At 46.6% G+C, this 27,172-nt stretch overlaps 1 protein-coding gene across 2 annotated transcripts in view; it reads right to left on the reverse strand.

Moving 5' to 3' along the window:
- The window catches only part of Rufy1 (RUN and FYVE domain containing 1), a 46,661-nt gene extending 21,201 nt beyond the window's left edge, over window positions 1-25,460 (reverse strand). The window contains exons 1-8 of one of the 2 annotated variants that reach the window (XM_051167403.1): window positions 25,132-25,460; window positions 15,124-15,297; window positions 13,655-13,772; window positions 12,859-12,960; window positions 10,589-10,712; window positions 5,909-5,970; window positions 4,751-4,816; window positions 1,667-1,736 (exon numbers count right to left, since the gene is read on the reverse strand). In XM_051167403.1, the coding sequence (XP_051023360.1) occupies window positions 1,667-1,736; window positions 4,751-4,816; window positions 5,909-5,970; window positions 10,589-10,712; window positions 12,859-12,960; window positions 13,655-13,772; window positions 15,124-15,297; window positions 25,132-25,447 (1,032 nt within the window). In that variant the 5' untranslated portion in view covers window positions 25,448-25,460. Of the gene's footprint in view, window positions 1-1,666; window positions 1,737-4,750; window positions 4,817-5,908; window positions 5,971-10,588; window positions 10,713-12,858; window positions 12,961-13,654; window positions 13,773-15,123; window positions 15,298-15,407; window positions 15,539-25,131 lie in introns of those variants that run through there. The other variant, XM_051167404.1, reaches the window with a different exon arrangement.
- Window positions 25,461-27,172: the final 1,712 nt, after the last annotated feature.

Consider the following 27,172-nt stretch of genomic DNA (forward strand, 5'->3'; position numbering starts at 1 on the left):
CTGAACTGTCTTCTAAAACCCTTCAGAGTTCTCCTCAGACCCAGACTCAAGTTTCTAAATAACTGCTATGTCTAAGAACCCCCCTAAGGCCTTGAAGGTGTTAGGGGACAGCCATCAGCTATTTCCCCTCTGAGGAGCCTTTTCTAAAGGATGTCTTTTCCTACAGTCTGCTGAAGAAAACACCCAGCCACTGAGTTTCAAGAGCACAGTCGGACTTCCAGGTGAAGCACTGCTTTGTTCTGAAGTCAGCCAAGCCTCCAGGCCCTCCCCCAGTGCTACTTCATGCATATTGATACCACAGTAAACTGAGTTGATCTCTACAACAAAATTACAAATTCTATGTGTCATCCAACTTGGAGACACCGGATTGAGGCTTAAAGACCTACCCCTATCTCCATGGAGGCTCAAAGGCCTGCCTGCCAAGCAAGGTATATGGCCTAACTACAGTGGTTCCTCTGTGACACTCTCCTGAAGATACTGTGTGTCTCCTTTAACTCACATAGTCTGTGCCCCTTCCCCTGAAAGCCCCTAAGGAGAGCAGTCAGCCTACAGGGAATCTTAGTGGATCCTTCACTTACAGACCCTCCTAGCCTGCTGCACCCTGCATACTGTGGGGTGCCCCTTCTCAAAGCTCTCTTCCTTCCTACTACCTGTGAAAAGCCTCAAGGCTGAGCAACCCCCTCCTGCTAACAGGAGACAAGATGTGTCCACCAGGGAGACTGCCGGGCAGCGGGCAGCAAGCTTCCTCCTCGGCCGCAGCCCTCCCTCTTCCTAGTGAGAAAGCAGAGAAAGAACATGCTGTGGGGAGACTGCATCTATGCTCCCAAGACGCCAGAAGTGATGAGCTGGGGTGCCTCTGGGGTTGTCTGTGGTCTCTGGGCAGCAGGGAGGCATGGGGCTATATAGCAAAGGTGAGTAGAGAAGAAAACTACCTTTTCAGGCCACCTAATGGTGCATTACTCAGAGGTGAGAAAACCGAGGTCATTGGGAACTGCCTCAAGATCCGCTTCCATGCCTCACTGGGAACCCTACACGGGCGGAACATAGGTGCTCTGTCTCCTGTGCAGTTCCACATGAGGCTAGCTCCCCTTCTTCTCAGCAGGATGCTATGGTCAGGTACATCAACTATCCCATCTCTCTCTCTCTCTCTCTCTCTCTCTCTCTCTCTCTCTCTCTCTCTCCCTCTCTCTCTCTCTCTCTCTCTCTCTCTCTCTCTCTTCTTCCTGTACTGTCTACTGAACCTAGGCCTCATGTACACTAGGGTGAGCACTCTACCATTGAGTCCTCTTTACTTTTTGAGACAGGGTCTCCTTATTGTTCAGGCTAGTTTTGTTTGTTTGTTTGTTTTGGCTTTTTGAAACAGGGTTTCTCTGTGTAACAGTCCTGGTTGTCCTGGACTCACTTTGTAGACTAGGCTGGCCTCAAACTCAGAGATCCACCTGCCTCTGTCTCCTGAGTGCTGGGATTAAAGTTATGTGCCACCATGCCCGGTTGTTCCGGCTGATTTTGAACTCCCTCTCTAACCCAGGCAGGCTTTGAACTTGCCATCCTCTCGGCTCAGCCTCCCAAGTAGCTGGGGTGACAGGCCTGCTACCATCAGGCCCGACTTATACCACTTCTTTTAACCTTGGGTCACTCTATTTTGTTTAAGCAAAAAGTTACAAACCTCTTCTTGAAGCTTTGAGTTTGTCTTTTCCAAGCCATCGATCTTGGTTTGAAGATCCCCAACTGTGCAGCTGTAGATAAGAAACACACACAGTCAGCGTAAGCTTAAACAGCGGACTGTTCTCCCAACTGGCGAATGAGAGGGATAGTCCTGACTTCCTGTATGAGAGGAAATGTGCAGGGCTGCTCAGCACATAGAGGTAGGACTCTCAATGTGTATGGATACTAAAATATTGTCAGCCTGGTGTGGTGGCGCACACCTGTAATCCCAGCACTCAGGAGGCAGAGGCAGGTGGATCACTGTGAGTTGCAGACCAGCCTGGATTACATAGTGAGTTCCAGGACAGCCAGGACTATGTAGAGAGATCCTGACACAAAACCCAAAAGTAACAGAAAGTTATTGTCAATAAATCTTATCCTCCAAATAGTCTACTGATGTAGCTACTCAGTCATCTATTAAGAAAATGTTTTCCCTCTACTGTAATAGATGATGAGAATCAAAAGTGCATGGACATTCATATTAAGACTTTTTTTTTTCTTTTTGAGACAGGGTTTCTCTGTGTAGCTTTAGCTATCCTGGACTCGCTTTGTATACCAGGCTGGCCTCGAACTCACAGTGATCCACCTGCCTCTGTCTTCCAAGTGCTGGGATTAAAGGCGTGCGCCACCATGCCCGGCCATATTAAAACTTTTAAAATAAAAAGACTGAATTATATGTATTTAACTGTTTGGCAGGCGTCACCTGCCACAGCACAGCTATAGAGCTCAGAGACAACTCATGGGAGTTAGTGTTCTCCTTCCACATCTGGGTCCCAGAGGTCAGCCTTGGTCATTCATTCATTCATTCATTCATGGTCTCTCTATGTAGCCCTGGGTGACCTGGAGCTCACTATATAGACCAGGCTGGTGTCGAACTCACAGAGACCTGCTCGTCTCTGCCTTCCAAGTGTTGAGACTAAAGGCGCGTGTGCCACCATACCCAGCCAAGATCATCAGGCTTAGCAGCAAGAGCCTTTACCTGCTGAACAATCTTACCAAATTTTATTTGTGTGCACTTGTGTGTGCACATGTGTAGGCCAGAAGTTGACCCTGGATATCTAAGCTGTTTTTCGCTTCTTCTTCTTCTTCTTTTTTGGGGGGGGGGGGGGCGGGTTTCGAGGCAGGGTTTCTCTGTGTAGCCTTGGCTGTCCGAGACTCACTTTGTAGATCAGGCTGGCCTCGAACTCATAGTGATTCGCCTGCCTCTGCCTCCCGAGTGCTGGGATTAAAGGTATACGTTGCCACACCTGGCTGTTTTTCCGCTTCTTAAAAAAAGATTTATTTTTACATATACAGGTGTTTTGCCTGTACGTATTTTTCTATGTACCTAGTAGCTAAGGAGGCCAGTAGAGGATGTCAGACTCCTGGTACTAGAGTTACAGACAGCTGTGAGCTGTGGGTGCTGAGAACTGAAACCTGGGCCTTTGCAAGAGCAGCCAGTGCTCTTAACCACTGAGCTGTCTCTCTGGCCTTCTGAAACACGGTCTCTCACAGCATGTGTAGCTCACTGATGGGCTAGCGCGCTCTAGGGATCTGCCTGTTTCCACGTCCCCAAGACTGAGGTTACGTATACACAGGGCAAAGCTCAGTTTGTTTTCTTTTCCCCTGAGACAGGGTTTCTCTGTGTAGCCTTGGCTATAGAGACCAGGCTGGCCTTGAACTCACAGCAATCTGCCTGCCTCTGCCTCCCTGAGTGCTGGGACTAAAGGCCTGTGCTACCACACCTGGCTTTATACTACCTTTTTAAAAAAAAAAAACTACTTTTATACTGTGAAAAAATATAAACAATGTAAAGAATCTGCAAACAGGAAATAAGAGGTTTGATGATAGCAACAAGCCCTTTGACAAGAACAGGAACTTAAGTTCTGGACAATAAAGCCATCTTTATTGTAAGCATTTTAAATGCATCAAGTTGCTTAATTTTCCCCATAATTGGAAGAGATAGACCATTCTGTTAATCTACTTTGCACATGATCAAACAAAAGCACTTATGTTAAGGAATTCAAGCACATATATGTATGCCATCCTTCACTAAACTATTTTTTTCCATAAACTTAAGATTTTTATTTTAGGCCAGGCATTGTGGTGCACACCTTTAACCCCAGCACTGGACAGATAGAGGGTAGTGGATCTCTGTGAGTTCCAGGTTCCAGACGAGCCAAGGACTACATATTCAGACCCTGTTTAACACACACACACACACACACACACACACACACACACACACGTGTGTGTGTGTGTGTGTGTGTGTAGGTGCCTATGGTGGTCAGAGCTGCAGGCAGTTGAAAGCTGCCTGAGGTAGGTGCTGGGAACAGAACCTGAAGAGCAATTTGCCTTTTTGTTTGTTTGTTTGTTTTTGTTTTTCAAGACAGGGTCTCTCTGTAGCCTTGGCTGTCCTAGACTCACTTTGTAGACCAGGCTGGCACGAGCTCACACTGATCCACCTGCCTCTGCCTCCGAGTGCTGGGATTAAAGGTGTGCGCCACCACGCCCAGCCACAATTTGCCTTCTTAACTGCTGAGCTATTGTCTAGCCAGCGGTTCTCAACCTGTGGGTCTGACCCCTTTGGCAAACCTTTATCCCCCCAAATATTTAAATTATGATTCATAATAGTAGCAAAATTACAGTTATGAAGTAGCAGTGAGATACTTTTACGGTTGGGGGTCACCACAGCATGAGGAGCTGTATTAAAGGGTCGCAGCATTAGGAAGGCTGAGAACCACTGCCAGCCCCTTCCTTCATTTTTGGTATTATTTTATTTGTTCTCTTTCCCGAGTCTGTGGGGTAGAGGCAGCGCTCCAGGCACTGTGTACTTATTTATCTCTCTACCCTGTGAACCACACCCAACAAAGCTGAAGTCTTCCCCAAATCTGCTCATCAGGAAGGTGTCTTCTTTGAGGCTGGACACATGAATGTGGCTTGAATGGTTACAACTTGTCTCTCTGTTTGGACACAACATAATTATGATAGTTAAAACAGTGGATCCCCTGCAAAGCTCTGTGGCATGGTGACAGAGTGACTGGCACTGAGGAGGAGCGGGCCTTACCTTAAGTGCCGATTAAGTTCTTCCACGTAATTTTTCTGATCAAGGACATCAGTAATTCTTTCATGCCTTGTGGAAAGAGTACACAAAGAGAAAAACATCTTAAATTCATGTCAACCCATTTATAACTGTCCCTCAACCTTCTGAAGACCCTGCAGGAACCCCGAGGCGATCAGAGCCACACATCTGGTGGAGACTGAGAGCAGGGCTTGCCTGAGACAGCAGTGAGGCCTGAGGGCAGGCCACCCTGACTGCCTGGGCCTCTGTGGGGAAGGCAGCCTGCCTGCCTGCCACACACAATGGTTCTGGTCTTACTATACTGAAGGAAAGGGGGTACGCTCTCAAGGAAATGAGGACTGTTGAGAGCACAGCAGAGCAGTCTACAGGCCAGAGAAGGCGCAGTAAAAAGTCCTTCACGTTTGACAGTCAAGCTGTCCCTCGGATAGACTGATTTCTTTAAAAAAAAAAAAAAAAAATCCAATTAAAAACAAAAATTCCAGTTGGGTATGGTGCACATGCCTTTAATCCCAGCACTTGGGAGGCAGAGGCAGGCGGATCACTGTGAGTTGAGACCAGCCTGGTCTACAAAGTGAGTCTAGGACAGTCAAGGCTACACAGAGAAACCCTGTCTCAAAAAGCAAAAACAAAAACAAACAAACAAACAAAAAAAGTCTAAGAAGGTTCAGTGGGCAGAACACTTGCTATGCCTGATGACCTAAGTACAATTCCCAGAACTCTCATAAAGGTGGTTGGAGGAAACTAAGGCCACAAAGTTGTCCTCAGACCTCCACAAGTGTGCAATGGCATATGCATCCACACATAGGCAACACACCACTGTCTCTCTCTCCTTCCATCCCTTCCTCTTTCCCTTGCCCACCTCCCCCTCCCCGCCCCCGGCCCCTCTCTCACGCAGGGGTTTGGAAGGAAGTGACCATAGCAACTTCCTGTGGTGAGGGGAGTGGGCTGCGATGGGCCAAGGAGACAGTATAAAAGAGGAATTTCCACACATGTGCTCTGTTCTGAGCTCAACTCCTGAAACAATGAGGATGCCACCAGATGCACCTCCGAAATTAAATTAACCTAACATAGCTAAAGTTGCAAAGCTAAACCAGGTTGGCACCTCGCCAGCTGGTGAAGAGCTGCGAGCAGCACGATACTCACTCTCTGCCGCTGTCAAGATCCTGCACATCCTTCAGATAGAGGGAAAAATCAATCACTCCGACCTGATTGAAATAAAGGGCACAGGCTTAGATCAAACATGGCAGTCCTCATTCCCACAAATCTTGTGGGCTGTGAAATTCTGGCTGTGTACTCCAGTACTGTGTGTCCATCCAAAGGAGTATAAAGAGCAGCAAAGGTTGGGGGTACTAAGTAACTTTAAAAGACAGGCGAGCGGGGCAGTGGTGGCGCACGCCTGTAATCCCAGCACTGGGGAGGCAGAGGCAGGTGGATTGCTGTGAGTTCGAAGCTAGCCTGGTCTACAAAGTGAGTCCAGGACAGTCAAGGCTACAGAAAGACCCTGTCTCAAACAGCAACAACAACAACAAAAAAACCCAAACAAACAAAATGACAGGAGGAGTGATGGGGAGGGAGAAAGAAAGGGAGGGGGAGGGAAGGAGGGAGGGAAGCAGGGGAGGGGTAGAGAGAGAGAGAGAACCACTAGGCTTCCAGACTAATGTGGCAGTCTTATTTATCTGACACTTCTAAGTCCTTCTTTCCTTCTTTCCACACCTATGTTGGAGTTTATTGTTTGTTTGTTTGTTTTTTCTTGTACTTGACACAAGCTAGAATTATCTGAGAAGATGGAGCAATTGAGAAAATGCTTCTGTAGGCAAGCCTATGGGGCATTTTCTTGATTGACAATTGATGACTGATATAGGAGGCCCACTGCAGGTGGTGCCACTGGGTATGTGGTCCTGGATGCTATAAGAAAGGCTGATATGGCTGGGTAGTGGTGGCAGATGTCCTTAATCCCAGCACTTGGGAGGCAGAGGCAGGTGGATCGCTGTGAGTTCATGGCCAGCCTGGTCTACAAAGTGAGTCCAGGACAGTCAAGGCTACACAGAGAAACCCTGTCTCGAAAAACAAAAACAAAAACAAAAAAGAAAAGAAAAGAAAAGAAAGGATAGGCTGATATGAACCACAACAATGACCAGCAGGACACAGCGAACCTAAGGGTGCAGTGGTGGCACGGGTATCTTGGCAGTAACCAACAGCTCTCTAGAGACCATGGCTGGTACTTATTAGGATGCACTGTGTGAGATGTGTCTCTGTACATTCAGTTGTTGATTCCGTACATGGCCTATCATGTTTTGTAAACACACATCGTCCCTCACCTGCCTACGGAAAGACAGAATTGTACCTGATTGGCTTTAATAAAGAGCTGACAGCCAATATCTAAGCAGCAAGGGAGGGCAGAACTTGTGTGCAGAGAGAGGGTCTCTGCGAGAAGTAAGGTGCAGGAGGATTTGCCAGTGTGACATGGGAAGGAACAGACGGGGCTGAGAGAGACCTGAAGAACTAGCCCCATGGTGACCACGAGCTGTAATAGTTGGGATGAGCTGGCTGAGAGTCTGCCCAGCTAAGGCCCAAGCTTTTAAATATTAATTAGACTCTGTGTCTTTACTTAACCACTGGCGGGGCCAAGGACGTCCTGCTATAGATACTGGAAATGCAGCCAACTACTCAGAGCTAGCAAGGCCATGGATTCCGGACAGGAGCCTACGATCACCGCTTTATTAAACCAGCACCATCCCTAACTACATTCTAAATATTTATCCTTATACCCACAGATAAGCAGAGCCCTCACAGCCGTCAGGAGAACTGCTCTTTGTCACAGATGGAGACCAGTACAGAAAGTCACAACCAATTAAACTGTAGAAATGTGGGCTCTAGTCCCAATGGACCCATCTATAACACAACTCCTGCCCTGGCTCAGGCATCGTTGCTGAGGTGGGGTTGGAAAGAGTTTAAGAGTCAGAGAAGCAGGGAGTTTGCTGTGAGGTTGTGTCTCCTAGGAATGTCTGAAGCCACACACATGAAGTCTCGTCAACATGGCTGCCTAAATATGAGCTGAACAGGAACAACAGCAGACATGTTAATGTATATGTGGGGGAGTGTGAGGAAGGGGAAGCTCAACCTACGCAACAAACTGCAGGAACTAAGGGCGCGGAGCGCTGGAGAAGGTCTTCCTCAGGGAAGAGCTCACCAATGGGCTGTCTAACCCTAAATGGCCAGCCCTGGAAACACACACACAGGTGACATCATACAGACCGAGCAGGTGGTGCTTACGTATTAGGAACATACTAACACACATACATACACATGGGTGTAAATATTCAAAAGAAAGAATAAAACAAATAAGCAAAGAGCACAGAAGCCTACAGGAAACTTGGAACATAAGCGGAGACATGTGATTCGGGGGTATAGGGAAAGAGTATGACACAATGGCCAAACAGGGCTTATCTGGAGAACATAGCAACAGTACTGTTACGGGGGAAGCCACACATGAACTGCTCTGCTTGAGTTAAAAGCTCATGACAACCAAACAATAATCTGATATCATCCAATGTTCACTTCCAATAAAAACACAAAGCAAATTAGAAAACAGTTTTTCACACACACATTTCCTGGAGGTTATCCATCCATCCATCCATCCATCCATCCATCCATCCATCCATCCATCTATCAGTCTTTATCTACTTTTTGAGATAAAGCCTCACTAAATGGCGAAGCCCGGCCTCAATCTTGTAATCCTCCTGTCCTGGTCTCCCAAGTACCTGGCTTACAAGAACAGTACTTTTGGAACTGGAGAGATGACTCAGAGGTTAAGAACATTGACTGCCCTTCCAAAGGTCCTGAGTTCAATTCCCAGAAACCAAATGGTGGCTCACAACCATTTATAATGTGACCTGATGCCCTCTTCTGGTTCTAGTGTGCACATGTACATGCAGGCATAATAAATAAATAATAAAAAAACCTCACAAGAACAATACTTTTATTTCTATTAAATATGGTGTATGTGTGTGTGTGCTGCTGAGTACAAGCTGATTCTGGGTGTTTGTTTCTTTCAGCAGAGTTGAGTATTTTATTAATATGTTAATGGAAGCCTCAGTAAGGCACACGGGAGAGTAGGCTCTGGGCTCCCTTTTCTTCTTTGAGACAGGGTCTCACTAGGTAACCCTTGCTGGCCTGAAACACACTAGAATGTTTGTCTAGAATTTACAGAAATTTGCCTTTCCTCTGCTTCTCCTATGCTGGGATTGGAGGTGTACACTGCCACTCCCAGCTTTTCTTTTCTTTCTTTTTTCCTTCCTTCCTTTTCAAAATTGAGACAATGTAATGTTTAGTTCCTTTTCTCCTTTTTATTTTATTTATTTATTTATTTTTGTTGTAGCTAGCTTCTCTTTATTTTTAAATTTTACTGTGTGTGTACTTTACATACTTAGTTTACATTTTATAACAGGAATACTTATAATATCTATATATGTGGTAAAACTTAAATCTATGATTTGTCTTCTTTTTTCTTTTTTCACTTTACATCCTGATTGTAGCCCTTCCCACCTCTCCTCTTGTTCTTTTTTTTTAACACACTTTTTATTGAAAAATAAAATCATTCATATTACATCTCATTTGCTATCCCATCCCGTGCATCCTCCCATTCCTCCCTCCCTCCCGCTTTCACCCCATTCCCCTTCCCTATGACTGTGACTGAGGGGGACCTCCTCCCCCTGAATATGATGCTAGGGTATCAAGTATCTTCTTGGTAGTCTGCTATCCTTCCTCAAGTGCAGTCATCATCAAACCCCTACCCAGACCTAGCCAAGGGACAGAACATTCTCTACAGTTAAGTGGAGACTGGGAACTGACTTTCTTTTCTCCTTTTTAATAATAAAAAAAAAATCTATCAGGGAGATTTTAAAAATTAACTTTACGCATATTGGTGCTTTGCCTGCATGTGTATCTGTCCACCATCTGCATGCAGTGCCCGTGGAGTCCAGAAGGGCATTAGCTCCTCTGGAACTGGACCTAGATGGGTGTTAGCTGCTATGTGCATGCTGGGAACTAAACCTGGGTTCTCTGGAAGAGCAACTTGTTGACCAGTGCTTTGCTTTTTTTTTTTTTGCTTTTTCAAGACAGGGTTTGTCTGTGTAGCCTTGGCTGTCCTGGGCTGGCTTTGTAGACCAGGCTGGCTTTGAACTCACAAAAGATCTACCTGCTTCTGCCTCCCGAGTGCTGGGATTAAAGGCATGTGCCACCATGCTTGGCATTTTTTTTTTTTAAAGACAAGATTTCTCTGTGCAACCCTGGCTGTCCTGGAACTTGCTTTGTGGATCAAGCTGGCTTTGAACTCACAGAGATCTGCCTGCCTCTGCCTCCAGAGTGCTGTGATTAAAGGCGTGCGTCACTATTCCTGGCTTACAACCAGTGAGCCATCTCTCCAGTCCTATCTCTGTTTTTTTGAGACATGGTTTCATATATCCCAGACTGACCCTGAACTTGCTTTGTACTGAGGATGACCTTGAACTTCTGATCCTCTGGCTTCACCTCCAGAGTGCTGGGGTTACAGACATGCACTACCACGCCTGGTGCATGTGGTGTGAGGAACCAAACCTAAGGCTTGTGGATGCTATGCGAGCGCTCTACCAACCGAGCCAGTGCCTGGCTGCCCAAGTTACTTCTTCATCTCCCCTGAGATGTCCCCAGCACAGCAGCCTGCCCTAACCTCCACAGAGGCCTCTTGCCTTTTGTCCCTTTCTTAGGTTCAGTACACGTCTGCAGATTTCAAAGTAAAATATAGCTGGCCTGGCTCCTTCCATCAAAGCCTAAACTGTGTATTACCTGAGAATCCAAGTCTTCTCCCTTCAGGCAGAGATTGGCATCCAGAACATTGAGTCCCACCAGCAGACCGACAATCACCATCCCCTCTTCCTCCATCATTAATGCCTCAGGCTCATAGAACTCACTGCAAGAGACTGACATGTCAGGGAGCTGCTCAGACATGCCTTTCGGAAACACTACTCACCCTTACCCCAGCCTCCTGCCACCTGGCTCCTGGCCTTGCCCTGGAGCAGGGGACCCTCAGGGAGTTTCCTTTCTCCCACCATGCCATATGCTTCCTCTTTTGCTACAGTTGGGTCCTAAATGGTAAAGTTGCTCCCCATTTTGGTACTGTTAAAACTGTTAGAAGTGGGGCCAATTGATTGGTCATTAGGTCACTGGAGGTATGTTCCGAAGGAGCATGACCTTTGCCCTTTCCTCTTTCTCCATTCTGGCCAGGAAGTCAGCAGTTTTTATTTTACCTACCATGTGCTTCCCACAGGATATGTTGCCTTGCCACAGGCACAATGCAAAAGGACCAATTATGGGACTGTGAGGCAAACAAACCTTTTCTTTTTCTTGATATATAAACACGTTTGTGTGAAACTGTATGTATGTGTGTGTGTGCTAGTCCTCAGATGCCTGCCTTTTGTTTTATTTTGTATCATTTTACTCTATGTGCATGTATGGGTATTTTGTCTGCATGAAATCCAGCTTTTTAATGTAGGTGCTGGGGACTGAACCTCATGCCTGTACAACAAGCAGTTTATATGCTCAGAAACTTCTCCAGCTCTTTCTCTTTAAGATCTGACTCTCTCAGGTGTTTTGTGACAGCAACAGAACGCCTGTTGGGCTCCTGCATTTGGATCTTGATCTCAGCCCTTCTCGGCTACTCTCGGCCACTGCCTTCCTGTCATTCTGCCTCCTGCCTGTGTCTTCCTGGCTTCTCTCTGTACATGGAACTTACTATCTGAAACGTTACGTCACCAGGGCTGACTGGTGAGGTGACAGTGGGCAAAGGCACCTCCTACGAGCTTGACAATATGAGCTGCTCTCAGGGACCTAGTGGATTGAAGGAGAGAACTGAGCTGGGCGTGGTGGCGCACACCTTTAATCCCAGCACTCGGGAGGCAGAGGCAGGTGGATCTCTGAGTTCAAGGCCAGCCTGGTCTACAGATCCAGTTCCAGGACAGCCAGGGCTACACAGAGAAACCCTGTCTCAAAAAACTAAAAAAGAAGGAGGAAGAGGAGGAGGAGGAGGTAGAAGAAGGGGAGAAGAAGAAAAGAAAAAGCAGAAGCAAAAGAAGAAGAGGAGGAGGAAGAGAGAACTGACTTCTTCAATTTGCTTTCTGACCTACATGTGTGCCATGGTATGCACAATCCCCCAAATAAATAAACTTCAAGGAAAGAAAACCAAAAAAATCAAAACAAGCTATGTTCAATAGTAAATCATGACTTGAAAATTCTGAAAAATCTGGGTCTTGGCCATGATGTAAAGGATATTTTTATCTGTACTAGAAAAGAGAATTAACTCTGGAGATTTCTGTTATATAAGGTTTCAGTCTAAAGAAAAATCTCTTTTCTAATGGCTACTTGTTTATACAACCATAAATATAAAGAACGAGTCAGTCAAACATTTCAGTGATAGCCACTATTTAGGTTTTCACTAATGCTAAGAGAGATGTACATTTTACAAACTGGATATGAAATCTTCAACCAGATGACATGTGTATGCTTTGTGCATGTGTGTGTGTGCGTGTGTGTGTGTGTGTGTGTGTGTGTGTGTGTGTGTGTGTGTGTGTGTGCTCTGTCTGTGTTTCTTTGTGTAGCCTTGGCTGTCCTGGACTCACTTTGTAGACCAGGCTGGCCTTGAACTCATAGTGATCCGCCTGCCTCTGCCTCCCGAGTGCTGGGATTATAGGTGTGCGCCCTGTGCCTGGCTCTGTATGTCTTTTGTTTGTTTGTTTGTTTTTCTGATAAAAAATTACTACTGTGCCTAGTTCAAAAGTTATTTTATTACTGTTATCATTTAGTCTAATAAATACCATTTATTTGACTATATTTATTTGAAACTTAACTGAATGGGTTGCCAGTTACCAAATTATAAGTCTTAATATTTTAGGAAAAATATTAAGACAATAGAGCTCAACAAAGAAATACTTCAAACCTCAGAGCACTGCAGATTTAGTAATAATTTAGATGCCAGCAGTGAATGTTCTATTTCTTTATTTCTCAACGGCCTACAGACTATGCTGTGGCTCCAAAGTAAAAGAGAACACAAGCTGCAATACCTTAAGAGAGGCTTATTGTCTATGAGCACTTTCAGATAATCTGCCAGTTTCTTTTGCATGAGAGCAAGATAAAGCCAAGCTCTGCCTCTTCCCACGGCTGTCCTAGAATGCAAACGGAGAATCAGAGCACTGTGGCATAACTGCAGCAGCAAACACAGAAGAAAAGAAAATGACGTGGGGGAGAGGTGTGTTCGTTCGCTCGCGCGCGCACACACACACACACACAATCACATGGTAGTTTAGGGGTTAGAGAGGTCCTATCTGGGCAGAGAATGGTCACTGTACAACTTAGGTGCTTTTTGGATTTTTGTGTCACACTTCAAGTGTTAGAGTCTCATAGCATTTCTGAGGCACAGACTCACCTATTCAATTTTATGTCTGTGCTGAAATGCGATGTAAGATTTACCACGCTGGGCTGGAGACACACTTGCAGTTTCCCAAATTCCCACATTCCACCTGATATGACTGCTAGAAACAAAATTCAAGTCCTCTACAAGGTACTCTTAACTGCTGAGCCCTCGCCACAGTCCCAACAACGAATTTACACTAAGTGAACCACGTGGCAAGAGGCGACTGCTATCGTCATATTAAAGAACGGGAGTGTGGGGCCCAGAAAGTTCAAGTCTCACTCAAGGTCGTGGGAGTAATGTGCCTCACAGGTGGGGTTAGAATCCATGTCGAGCATGGTTCCTGTTACAGAGTGTTCCAAATTAGAAAGGACTCGAGATGGGGCAAACACGAGAGAGTAAAACGCAGACATTCGCTCACACTCCTCCTCCTCCTCCTCCTCACTCACTTTAATTCTGGAAGATTCCGGACACTGGTGGCAATATCTGATGCTTCAGGGCAAAGTTTTTCCACCAGCTCCAAAGGACCAAAGAAAGATTTATTTTGGCCAATGAAACTCTTCTTAACTAAAAGGAAAGACAACAGTGTTAGTTAAGAGAACAGGTCGCAGCGTCTTCTGGGGCCCATGGCCTTCCCTTCAAAAGCCAAGCACAGCTACAAAGCTCCACACTCAATCCTACGACACAGTCTTTCGGACTGGCAGAGGCTGCAGAACAAATCAGCTCTGCTTTCCTCTGGCAATGAGTGCTCTCTGATCGCATGCTCTTTCTGCAAGAAGTTACTGCTTATGAACCGAAATGTGTGAAATCCTGGCACCTCTGTCCTGGTGTCAGCATCAATACTCGGCTCCTAATTGTCACAGCAAATTCCCTCCTGAACTGTCACAATAACCCAATTGCTTTCCTGATATCTTCATTTCTCTACCCTTACAACTTGTTCTCTTTTTTTTTTAAAAAAAAGATGCAAATTGAGCTTCATTTTCCCTTAAACTCCTCCTAATTCACTTAGAAGAAAATCCAGCTCCCCATTGGGACTGCCAAGGGCCGGCAGGATCAAGCCCCTCCCTACTTCCTGGCTCTCACCTCCCAGCCACACGCCCTCACAACCAAGCCAAGGTTGTCCCAGTCAGGACATCTGCACCTTTGCTTCTGTTTGGCCCGCCCCTCCTTCCCTTATGCTAGGAATGTTGGGGCCCAAATCACCACAGTGTCCTCTCTTCCTTAGGTCTCAGCTCAGGTGTCAACCCCTCAAAAATTTTTTTCCTTCCTGCATCTGAACGTTCCCGGTCTTCATTCTCTGTCGTCTCACTTGTATCTCTGTGTTTCTGTATTCACCATCCTTGCCTTTAACTCGCCCCCCAGAGCCACCGGCAGCCACATGGGTCACTAACGGCGCATCTGCAGCGTGGGCGGTGCAGCCAAGGCCTGAATGACATGTGCTGGCAATGTAAAACATGGTAGATTTTATGCTGGCCGCTGGTGGCGCACGCCTTTAATCCCGGCACTCGGGAGGCAGAGGCAGGTGGATCACTGTGAGTTTGAGGCCAGCCTAGTCTACAAAGCGAGTCCAGGACAGCCAAGGCTACATAGAGAAACCCTGTCTCGAAAAACCAAAAGAAAAAAGAAAAAGAAAAAGAAAAAAACCCCCCCACAAAGACCAAGCAAGCAAGCAAGCAAACAACAAACCCCAAAAAGCCACGGTAGATTTTATGCCTTATTATTTAAAAAGCCTACCGGGAACGAAGATTGGTCTCTGTGGCTTGCAGTACCCTTTCTACTGGACTACGCTGCTCTAGAACACAGGGGGCCTGTTTGTCCTGTGTGCTACTCTCCTCTCTACGCCCGCAACAACGCTTAGTACTAGCGAGGGCAAAGACTTAGCCCAAATTTCTATGCTCCCAAACGCCCCCAGGCTCACCTTTCAGCCCATGTTTGAGGCAATGCTCCATCACTACAAAGAACTGCTGCAAGGGGGCGTGGTCTGCATCCAGACTGCGTCCCAGGCTGAGGGCAGACTGGAGTAAGACCTTAATGCTGAGTTTCATCATGTGCATCAGGTTGGCACGCTCCTCCATCACCTGGCCTTTGGAAGCTGTGGGCACAAGCAAGGACAGCTTCATTAGTGGGCTGAGTGGGATTTGGTGTGAGAGGGGTCAGACTGGTGCGGAGAGGGCCAGGGGCTTGCTCAGGGTGAGGACGCACTGGCGGGAGGATGTCCAGGGTTCACAGTGAAGTCGCAGTCCATCTCTGCAGGCCACAGTTCCTATGCAGCCGCTGAGCCTAGTGTGGAAGCAAAGGCAGACTGCCTCAGACTGAGTCCTCACCCAAACAGCTCCTTACGTTGCTTGGGAGATGGCTCTAACAAGACTCGCCGCGATTGGCCTCCTCCCTGACCAATGAAAGGCCGCAAGGTCTAGTCCGCCTTGCCTCCAAACTAGAAGGTGTACTAGAGAAGCGCCCCGCCCCCGACCGCTCCTATTGGACGAAGCCAGCTCAGAGGCGCGCCATTTTGTACTATCGTCCCTAGGACTGGGATGGAACTACCCGGGAGCTTACAGAGTTTCAGGGTGTCTTTTTTTCCCCCGTTATTGTGCCCGCAGGAAAGCGCCCTTCCTTCTTTTTCAGACTCTGGGCTTTCATCCACATTCTATGTTTTGCAAACACTTAAACTTTTTTTTTTTAAAACAGGGCTGGAGAGATGGCTCATCCATTAAAGGCTAGGCTCACAACCAAAAAAGTTTGTTAGAAATGACTCAGTGGCCGGGCGTGCTGGTGCATGCCTGTTATCCCAACACTTGGGAGGCAGAGGAAGACGAATTTCTGTGAGTTCGAGGCCAGCCTGGTCTACAAAGCGAGTACAAGACAGCCAGAACCACAGGAGAAACCTTGTCTCAAAGAACCAAAAAAGAAAAAAAAGAAGTAACTCAGCTACATTTCCATTTCCACGCTATTCATCCTGTCACTTTGTCGAGTAAGAGTCTGTCTGCAGTTAGTATGGGGTATCTAGGCCAAGTGCTTACCAATGTTGGCTTGAGCCCAAGAAAATGACATCCTAGGGTTAAAAAAAAAAATTAGACTCGGGCTCTGCGGTTAGGAACATGTACTGCTCTTTCCGATGACCAGGCCTACCAACCCACCACGCTCACAACCATCTGTAAGCCCAGCTCCAGGACATCCTATGACATTTTCTGGACTCTGTAGGCATCTGCACATAGCTCTCTTACCCACACACACACATAATCAAATCAAAACAAAACAAAAAACCCTTAGCACCACCCCCCTAAATTAGACTAGAAACTAAAAGCCCCTGTTGGGTGGAAGGGGTCTCCCCGTGGTATGCCTGCACCATCCTTCCATTGGTCCTTGGTGAAGGAGATCTCAGTTTGTTTGCAGCTGTCTCATTACTAATGAGGTCTGTTACTTCCTAGTTTTGTTTTGGGGTTTTTTGTTTGCTTGTTTTTCTTCCCCTGCAAACACTCACTCAATCTTAATTTTTGTGTGGGAGGTTTTGCTATTCTTGTTGTGAAGTACATTCTGGACGCGAGCACTGATGAGGGCACAGAATTACAAGAATAAGTAGGTGTTATTTGAATGAAAATGAGGACAGGAGCGCTCCTGGGTATGGTTGAGGTTTTTATTGTAGATATGAGGGAGAGGCATCTTGAAGAGTCCAGACTGAACATGGCCAGCAGAATAGAGGGCCGTGAGAGAAGAGTGGGAGAGAGAGAGAAGGAGAGAGGGAAGAGGGCAAACGGATGAAGAGAGATACAGAGGACCAAGAGCCAAGTTAAGACGGAAGCCAAATGAGCTTGTAGCAAAAATGGCTGAGTTATACAGCAAAGAGAAGCTAAGGAAGGGGAAGTGAAACTGGGGCAGGGAAGAGGGGTTGGAGTACAGGAGAAGTTTAGGGTAGGGGCAGGGTATGGCACAGCCAGCCAGGATGACTGTACCAGCCACTTAGGGAATGAGGGAGCCTAGGAGCTAGGACCACAGGCGTAGGTTAATGGAAGAGCCATGAGCCACTTCTGCCAGGGATAAGGAGAACAGCTTCTTTCAGCAAGTGTCAGCTCTCTTCTTAAGGCCCTGAGGGAAGGCTGGCTTGTGGGAAGGGAATTTTTGAGACCTAAAGCCACTTAACACATATATAGAAACTGAACAATAATTAAATCTAAAAGACTGTTTACATCTTTGAATTTCTAATAAAGATTACTAAGATTGCAATGGGGCTATATTTTCTAAATTCTCTCAGTAAGACACAAGAAGCCTGGGGAGAGGCACTGGGTCTGACACTCTCAACACTTCATCTTGGCTGCAGGAGGAAGGAGTGGTAAAGATATTTTTATTGTGGAGAAAATTCTATTAATTAAATATTTACATTATAAAGAAACAGATTTGAAAAAATGTAAAACTTAAGGAAAAAATAATAAAAAGGGGAGTGTTCTTTAAGAAAAAAACATGACTATGTCATAATCATAGAAAGTTTATAAAAATGTTATTTATTTATTAGTTTTTTGAGACAGAGTTTCTCTATGTAGCCCTGGCTGTCCTGGAACTTGCTCTACAGATCAGGCTAGCCTCAAACTCAGAGATCCGCCTGCCTCTGCCTCCTGAGTGCTGGGATTAAAGGTGTGCGCCACCACACTTGGGCCCTGAGATCTTTCTTCAGTGACCTTATTTCGAGACCTCAGGTTTCTCATGCCTTCTTCCCTTGCTTTTAAAGGCAAGCGGGTCCCAAGCCCATAGCTTGTCTCAGTGCAGTGACGTTAGGGGCAAAAGACTTAAAAAAAAAAAAAAAAAAAAAAAGAGCCTTGACAAAAGGGTAATGAAATAAGCAATATTTAGATTATTTTGACTTTTCTGGGTTAAACAAAGCATGTAAATGGAAGACCAACAAGTATAATTACCACTTGGCCCCCACATATACACGCACACAAATACATTTAAAAAAAGATAGGAAATAGATAAAAATCAATATGACCTTGAACTTCTGATTCTTTTGCCTTCATCTTGCAAGTGTTGAGATTATAGCCTGCCCACTATGCCCATACCAGGCAAGCACTCTACCGCTCAGCCACATCCAAGCTGGATGGTCCGTTAATATGGGCAAGTGTTATCCCGCACTGAACTGACAGCAAGAACAACCTTAGGCTTCATTTTCAGACATTTTTCTTTTCTTGTTTCTACAGCTCAGTCGCTAACATGAGAGGGGAAAGCTAGCCGGCTTCCCCTGAGAAGGGCTGGGCCACTTGTGGAGAAGTGTTCTGGCACATGGAAGACAGTGGGGCAGCATGCTCCTGAATCCCAGCACTTGGGGTTCAGAGCCCCAAACCAGTCTTGTTGACCCAGCAAGTTTGAAGCCAGCGTGGGCTTCATGAGATTGTCTCGAAAAAACCAAAGCAAACCAAACAAAAATGATGGACAAAACCAGGCAGACATAGCTCACACCATGACCTGATGGGGCGGACACAGTTTTTCCCAGACCGTTTGCCACTCTGCTACCTAGTACAGCTTTTAGCCCTCTTGTCCCAAGCTTGTGAGTAGCAGGAACTCCAGGCCTATCTGAAGACCTGTGAGTTAATGACTGCCTGTCATTAATCATTCTTCCATCATTTAGAAAGCTTCACTCTAAAAAGCAAGATATGCCTTTATGTATGCCCATTGTACGTGAGAGGGGAAAGCTGGTGAGCCCTGTGCAAAGACACCTGGGAAGATACAACAGTTCTCATGAGTATGTGAGCACACAGCACATGTAAGAAAACTCCCCAACCAAGACAGGACAGTTGTGCACCTGGGCTCACGTGGGATATTTTAAAACAACTATTCAAAGCATCTGACAACATTCGCAGCAGCTTTTCTTTCTTTCTTTCTTTCTTTCCTTTTTTTTTAACGAGACAGGATTTCTCTGTGTAGCCTCGGCTGCCCTGGCCTTGATTTGTAGACCACATTGGCCTTGAACTCACAGCGATCCCCCTGCCTCTGCCTCCCGAGTGCTGGGATTAAAGGCGTGTGCTACCACCGCCTGGTGTTTTTTTCTTTCTTTTTAAATGGTGTCTGGTAAGAGTTCTGCTCTCATTCAACTTCTGCTCCCAAACTGCCATTCTCACCACTGACTAGACAGAGAGGGTCTCAGGGGGCCTGGCCTGCTTCTCCAATGCCTCAGCAGAGTGTGTGGCTTCAAACATGACTGACTTGTTGGGAGACACACACCCCAACCCAGCATTGCCTTGAACTGCAACCCCTAAGAAGCCATGATCATATTTTGCCACATCCTGTGTCTGTTGTTACTAAGTAATTTCACTGAATGAACTAATTTCAAAACTCCACATTATGACATTTACATAAGAATTCACCTAAACCACCAACCAATGAGCTTGCATGGGCCAGGCCTAGACCTCCTACGCATATGTAGCAGATGTGCAGCATGGTCAGCCCGTGGGTCCCCTAACAACTGGAGTAGGGGCTGTCTCTGACTCTGTTGCATGCCTTTGGATCCCTTTCCCTGAGCTGGGTTGCCTTGTCTGGCCTCAGTGGGAGGGGATGCGCTTAGTCCTGCTGTGACTTCGGGTGCCAGGGTGGGTTGGTACCCTTGTTCTCTGAAAAGTAGAGGGGGCAGGGAGGAAAGGAGTCACAAGGGCAGGACTGGGTGGTGATGGGAGAGGGGGCTGGTATCAGGCTGTAAAGTGATTAAAAAAAAAAAAAAAAAAAAAAAAAAAAAGGAAATCACTTAAGGCCTAAGGAGATAGGTAGTTTTGTGTGGTGACTAGCAGCACGGGCTTGAGAGATATACTGTTTTGGTTCACGTTTCCTTCCTTATGAAATAGAGATGACAGCACATGCAATAACAGGACTAGCAAGATGGCTTAGTGGGTAAACGTGTGAGCTGCCAGGCCTTATGACCCAAGCTCAATACCCAACCCACAGGGGGAAGGAGGAGACTCCTGAAAGCTGCTCTCTAACTTTTACACACACACACACACACACACACACACACACACACACACACACACAGTCTCTCACTAATTAAGTAAAAAAATGTACTAAAATGGATGAGGATAATAGTAACCATCACCTGGGTCCACCACACAACTCACAAAGAGCATGTAAAACCTGGGCCAGGACCACAGTGTCAATGCCCATCTTCCCTTTCCACAGATCAGCTTCCCCATAGGGACTGCTGGGTCACAGTCCCCTCCACAGTGGCTTGACTAGTGTTGTGATTTCACCCTGCGCTGAGATCCAGAGGGCTCAGAGGGGGCTCTGTCCTTGCCCTCCCTGCCCACTCACGGCTGCAGCGGAGTTGAGGAGGACGAGGGAGAAGTGCCACAGTGTCTGAGAAGGCAGACAGGGATCCACACGGACTTGGCTTCACGTGCCCTGGCCATGCTCCCTGGTACCCAGCGCACCTCATTTATAAAATACAGATTCAGAGCTGCAGAGTTGGTTCAATAATTAACCTGTGAGCTGTTCTTCCAGATGGTCTGAGTTTGAGCCCCAGCACGCACGTTAGGCGGCTCACTCCAGCGCCCTCTTCTGGACTCTGCAAGCACCTACACGTATAGTGTGAACATAAACTCACCAAGGCACACACATTAAACACAGAAAAATTAATTACCCTCATTAAGGAAAACTTATTATCGTATCATTCTTTTTTGTGGGGGGCAGGAGTCTCACTATGTGGGTCAAGCTAGCCTCAAACGTATGGTAATTTTCCTGCCTCAGGATTACAGGTGTGAGACATAATACCCCACTGAGAAAAATGATCCAACTCCAAGCATGGGGCGTCTGCAAGCCCTGCCCTTTGATCACAGTGGCTGTGTTGAGTCCACACCCATGAAGCCAACCCTATTATCATCCAGGCTTTCTGTGGAATTTGAGTTAAAGGGAGGGGGGAGGTGTCTTAGAGTGCAGACCTAACACTATTACGGCATTGAGCAAGCATGCTGCTAAATGACATTATACTTTATGTCATTGCCCTAAAAGAAAAACAGCGCCTTTCCAGATACGCACTTGTTCATTGGATATTGATTATCTATGATTCTGGAGAAGCACAGGCACATCTTAATCTATCAATGAACGGCATGAGCTACATAACAATGCTCAGTCAACAAGTGACCAAGTACAAGATTACAAGGGAACAGAAGAATCCCATGACCTCTGACCTTAGAGCTGTCGCAAAACTGCATTCCTCATGCACTGGGGGACAGCCCTGTAAACAAACCTACCATACTGCTGGAGGTGCAGAGTACATCCACACACATGGACGGCAATAGAATCCGGTCAGGATAAGTCATGGTTGCTGGCTGTACACTCACTATAGTATGCTTTTTATTATCATTGTAGCATGTACCTTTCCACACTTAAAAAGTTAACTGTGAAATGTGATGGACTAACCTGACTCCATCTTAAGATTAAAAGTCACCACCACTGCTCAGGTGGTGGTGGTGGTGGTGCACACCTTTAGCCCTAGCACTCAGGAGGCTGAGCCAGTTGGATATCTATGATTACAAGGCATATCTGGTCTACAAAGTGAGCTTCACGACAGCCAAGGCTATTATATAGAGAGAAAGCTTGTCTTAAAAAAAAACCAAATAACCAAAAATAAATAAATAAACAAATTAAATAAAAACAAAAAGAAAAGAAAAAAAATTAAAAGCCATCTTATTACAATGTCAAAGTTCATTCCTGTTTTCTGTAAAACTAGGGTTTGACCATATCTTGACCCATTTGACATACCCTAACCTCCACCCTGATTAGTTAGGATGATCTGTCAAATAGTTTGAGGTGTTCTGCAATTTCCTATGTAACCAAAACCCCCTGGAAACCTCCTAGCCTTATAATTTTCTTTTCTTTTCTTTTTCCCAAGACAGGATTTCTCTGGGTAGCTTTGGCTGCCATGGACTCACTTTGCAGACCAGGCTGGTCTTGAACTCACAGTGATCTGCCTGCCTCTGCCTTCCGAGTGCTGGGATTAAAGGCGTGCACCACCACACCTGGTTGCAATTTTCTTTTTTTGCCGGGGGTGGGGGGTGGGGGGTGGGGGGGGGTGGGGTGGGGAGAAGGGGGAGGTTATATAAATCTCTGTGTTTGATGCTATTTCTCAAACCTCGCTTAGCCCTGTCTCACAGAAAATAAAGCTTGCAAAATTTGACCAAAGAATTTGTGTAACGGTCTTTACTCTTATTCTGTGGGATTGGCAAATGTTAGCCACAGATGTGTGTGGGTGTGGGTGGGGAAGGGGAGGTATGGTTCTAGAAGAAGGCATTGTGAACATAGGCGAAGGCTCTATGTGTGCTGTTTCCTGAAGAATTTCCAGTGGGACAAGATGCAGAGGCAGAAGAGTGATAGTCATGATGTTGACCTTGGAGGCCTAAGCCTCCATGTGCATGTCATGGTAGACATATGATGATCAGAGATCAACTTTCGAGAGTCACTTCTCTGCTCCTGCCATGTGGGTTTTGGGGGTTAGACTCAGGCCATCAGATTTGGAGGCAAGCGCCTTTACCCTCTGAGCCACCTTGACAACCTATATTTATATTTTAAGTTGCAACAATAACTATACAAATTTAAGGGGTACACTGCGGTATTTTAGTTTATGTATATAACAATGTAATGACCATCAGGGCAACTGGCACATCTATCAGCGCACATAGTTTTCCTTTCTTTGTGTTGGGAACATTAAAAACCTCTCCATTAGCTGTTAGAAAATATTCAGTAGCTGTCGCAGGTCTTTGCTATTCTAACTACGCTACAGAACATCAGCTACCATGCCTGCTACTCAGTTCTACCCTGGATCCGCTAACCAGCTCCCTTCCATCCTCACCCACACCTCCTGAGATTTGGCAACTGTCGCTGACTCTCTGTGAATCTTTGCTCTTGGCCAAAAGGCTTAAAAGTAAAAACTAAAACCAAAACAATTTTACATATAAAAGGTTAAGAGGGATATAAATAAAGACAATATTTCTTTATAGGTACATAATGTGTGTGTGTGTGTGTGTGTGTGTGGTTTTTGTTTGTTTGTTTGTTTGAGGACATTGTGTTTCTGTGTAACAGAGCCCTGGCTGTCCTGGACTCATTTTGTAGACCAGGCTCGCCTCAAATTTACAGAGATCTGCCTGCCTCTGCCTCTCAAGTGCTGGGATCAAAGGGGTGCACCACTACATCCAGGTGTGTGTGTGTGTGTGTGTGTGTGTGTGTGTGTGTGTGTGTGTGTGTTATACCATCATTAAGAGTCAAAAAGTGAAACCCAGGGCTGGTGAGATGGCTCAGTGTGTAAAGGTCCTTGTTGACAAGGCTGGTGATCTGAGTTCTAGCCCTGGAGCCCACATGGTAGGAGGAGAAAACTGACTCCTAAAAGGCAGCCTCTGAGTTCCACAGGTACACCATGGCTTGCCTGGTAATAATAATAATAATAATAATAACAATAATAATAATAATAATAATAATAATAATAATAATAATAATAATAATAAAGCAGGGCCAGAGAGATGAAACATCAAGATTTAAATTCGGATCCCTAATGCTAAAAAATCTGGGCACCACAGCATCTGTTAGTATTCCCAGTGCTGGGAAAGCAGAGGCAGGAAGATACCTGGGTCTTGTTGGACAGTGTGGCTTACTGGTGAGCTCCAGATTTAGTGAGAGACCTTGTCTCAAAAAACAGAGTGGATTAAACAATCGAAGAAGATACTCAAAATTGACCTCTGGTCTTCAAGTGCCCCAATACATGTACAAACATATATGAACCCATATACACACACCAAAGTAAACGTTATAAGAATAACCAAGGTTGCTGGGTGTTGCTGGGACATGCCTTTTAATTCCAGCACTCTGGAGGAGTTCCAGGATGCTCAGGAGAAACCCTCTCTGGACCCCTGCCTCTCCCCTAAGACCCTCAATACCAAGGTCAATTTATTACTAAGGAAACTTTTTCTTTTCTTTCTTTCTTTTTAAAAAATAAACTCCGGGTAACAGAGTCTACTGAACGCACATGATGTCCCAGGCATTTATAGTTAACACTCACTCCACCACAGCAACTTTAAGTCTGCATGGTCCATTCACAGTAAGTGCCCTAGCCATGTGAAGCACGGTTATTTATTTATTTAGAGGCAGGGGCTCACTACGTACACCAGGCGGGTCTCAGACTCACAGAGATCTGCCTACGTTTGCCTCCTGAGCGCCGGGATTAAAGGCAAGCTCCACAACGCCATGGCTACCTTCTATATTGTATTTTTAGATGTGTCTAGTACCACATACATCACTGCATTACAATTAGCACAGTGCTGACTATATTAACATGACGTGCAGGAAGTATGTACCTGAATCACCATGCCCAGCAGTCAAAAATAAATAATTATTTGTTTTTATTATAGATCATAAGAGCTGAACCGGGCTGTACAAGGTAGCTGATTAAAAATTTAAAAATCCCCATTTTATAGATTGGGAAATGCGAGTAGGAGGGGTGATGGCTAGTCCACAAAGTCCCACAAGGGGGTTAGTGGTGGGAGTGTAAAGGGAACCAAAACCTCCTGACTCTGACTCGCTGCTCTCACCAACTTTGGAAAAGGGCTGTCAACCTCAGCCGCAGGTGCACAACCGGCTGGCTGCTGAGATAAACAGGGGACCAGCACCGGACTTCGTTTCTCAAGTAATGCAAAACACGGACACAGATGACTTTCTGTCTACGCCTCTTATTTAATCCTCCTATTTAAAGTCAGTCCGTGATCACCTTGCTTGCCGCTGTCCCGGGCTTCACAAAGACAAACACAAGGTGGGAGGGGAGTCCCGGGCCGCAGCCGCCCTGTCCCGCGCTTCTCCCGCCGGGTGGCACCATATGCAGAGCCCGGCGCCGCGCGGCACAGGTAGACGGAGCAGCTCGTCGGGTTTCCCCGAGCCACGAGCGGCCCCAGCCCGCGGGACCCCGGCCTACCTGCGCGCTCCCCGCCGCCGCCGCCGCCGCCGTCTCCCAGCCCCGCGGCCGCGCGCAGCGCGTGGCCGCAGCTCGCCGACAGGTTCCCGGTGGCTCTGCGCGCCAGCGTCAGGATGGGCGCCGACCAGCCGTCGGCCGCTCGAGGCCGCGCCGCGCTCCGCAGCTCGCTGGGACTCGGCAGCTGGCTCCGGTCCACGATCTCGAACTCCTCGCCCGACTCTAGGCCGGCCTCGGGCCCACGTTCCGGCCCGGGCCCCGGCTCGGACTCCGGCTCCGAGTCCTGCCCCGCCCGGCGGCAGTCTCCGCGGGCGGCCATGTTGGCCGGTCACGTGACCCACCGCTGGTCCCGGGGCTGGCGGCCTGGGCCCTGCTCCCTGCGGCCGCTTCCCTCTGTGCTGGCGCTCTCCTGGCCTTGCCTTCCTTTCCTTGATTAACGCTTGGGAAAACGCAGGTGATCTTCAGCGATCCCCAGCCGGAAGTACTTGGAAGTTACTTTTGAACTTTTTTACTTCCCAGGACTTGGAATGCACCTTTAGTTTTGGCGTTCGGGCAACCCCGTTGGCCTTGGTGACACAGCTTCCTCTTTAAAGTTTCATGACTGTTTTTTTCCTTTGAGACAAAAATCTCACTGTTGGGGGCTTTTTATTTCTTCTTGTTGTTGTTTTTTTGTTTTTGTATTTTTCCGAGACAAGGCCTCATGTTGCATAGGCAGACCTCAAAACACGCCATGTAGCTGAGTGGTGGTGGTGCGCGCTTTTATCCCAGCACTAGGGAGGCAAAGGCGGGCAGATCTTTGAGGCTAGCCTGGTCTACGGAGCAAGTTCCAGGACAGCCAGGGTTTACACAGAGAAACCCTGTCTACGCAACTCCCACCCTCCCCCAATATGCCATGTAGCAATGATGTGCTTAACTACTTTTGGGGTGTCAGTTTTCTGAGTTGAACTTTGCGCCTCACACATGCTAATCAAGACCTCAAACACTGAGCGGCACCCAAACCCTAACACACACACTATCAACAAGGGACTTTGAATTTGTGATCCTCCTGCCTCCATCTCCCAAGTGCTTGTGGCACCACACTAGGCGGGCGCTATCCCAGCTGAGCTACATTCCCAGTCAGAATCTCAGTCTGTAGCACAGGCTTGCCTAGAACTCAGCAAGGTGGCACTAGCTAGCCTTTACCTCCTGGTGGTTCTCCAGGGTCTGGAGTACCACGATTCAATGTGTACCTCACCATGTCAACTCATGTCTGATTTTGACTAAATCATTTTTCTTCAGAACAGGCCCTAAAAGGGCTGCTGAAGAAACTAGGACATATGAGTCAGAGCTCTGTGTGTGTGTGTGTGTGTGTGTGTGTGTGTGTATGTGTGTGTGTTGGGGCTTTTTCTTTTAAATCAAATGAGTATGAACAGGAACCTGGCAGGCAAGATCCACAGTGGTGGACTGGAAATGAGATCTGGATTCTGCTATGAATGAAATGTGATGGGAATTGAACCGACCTCATTTCTAAATATGATTTCACAATAAGGAAACACAGCACACAGCCTCCCTTGTGATTATTGTCTCTGCCTTCCAACTCTGGCCGGGATAAGTCACCATTCAGATATGTGGTTGGTTATGCAGCCTACTGTCTTAGAAAGAACAGAAGGGAACGTGGTCAGATTGAGGCGCAAGTGTCATTAGAATTTAACAGTTTGCAAAAAATGATGGACATGGGCCGTATCAAATCCCAGAACTGTTAGTGTTTAAAATTATTAAACTATTGTTGCAGGCCAGGTGTGGTGGTACATACTTTTAATCTCAGCATTCAGGAGGCAGAGGCAGGTGAATTTTTGTGAGTTCAAGGCCAACCTAGTTTATACAACCAGTTCCAGCTCAGCCAGGGCTACGTAGTAAGATCCTGTCTCAAACAAACAAAAAACAAACCACTAAAAACAAAAAGTTGTGCAGGGAGTTAGACATCAAATAATTTCACCTAAAAATCCAGATTTTAGCCTTATTTTTGAATCATCGAAAGATTGGACAACTTAGAATATGTTTCCCG

The sequence above is a fragment of the Acomys russatus genome, chromosome 25 (assembly GCF_903995435.1).
Source record: "Acomys russatus chromosome 25, mAcoRus1.1, whole genome shotgun sequence".
Classification (NCBI taxonomy): Eukaryota; Metazoa; Chordata; class Mammalia; order Rodentia; family Muridae; genus Acomys; species Acomys russatus.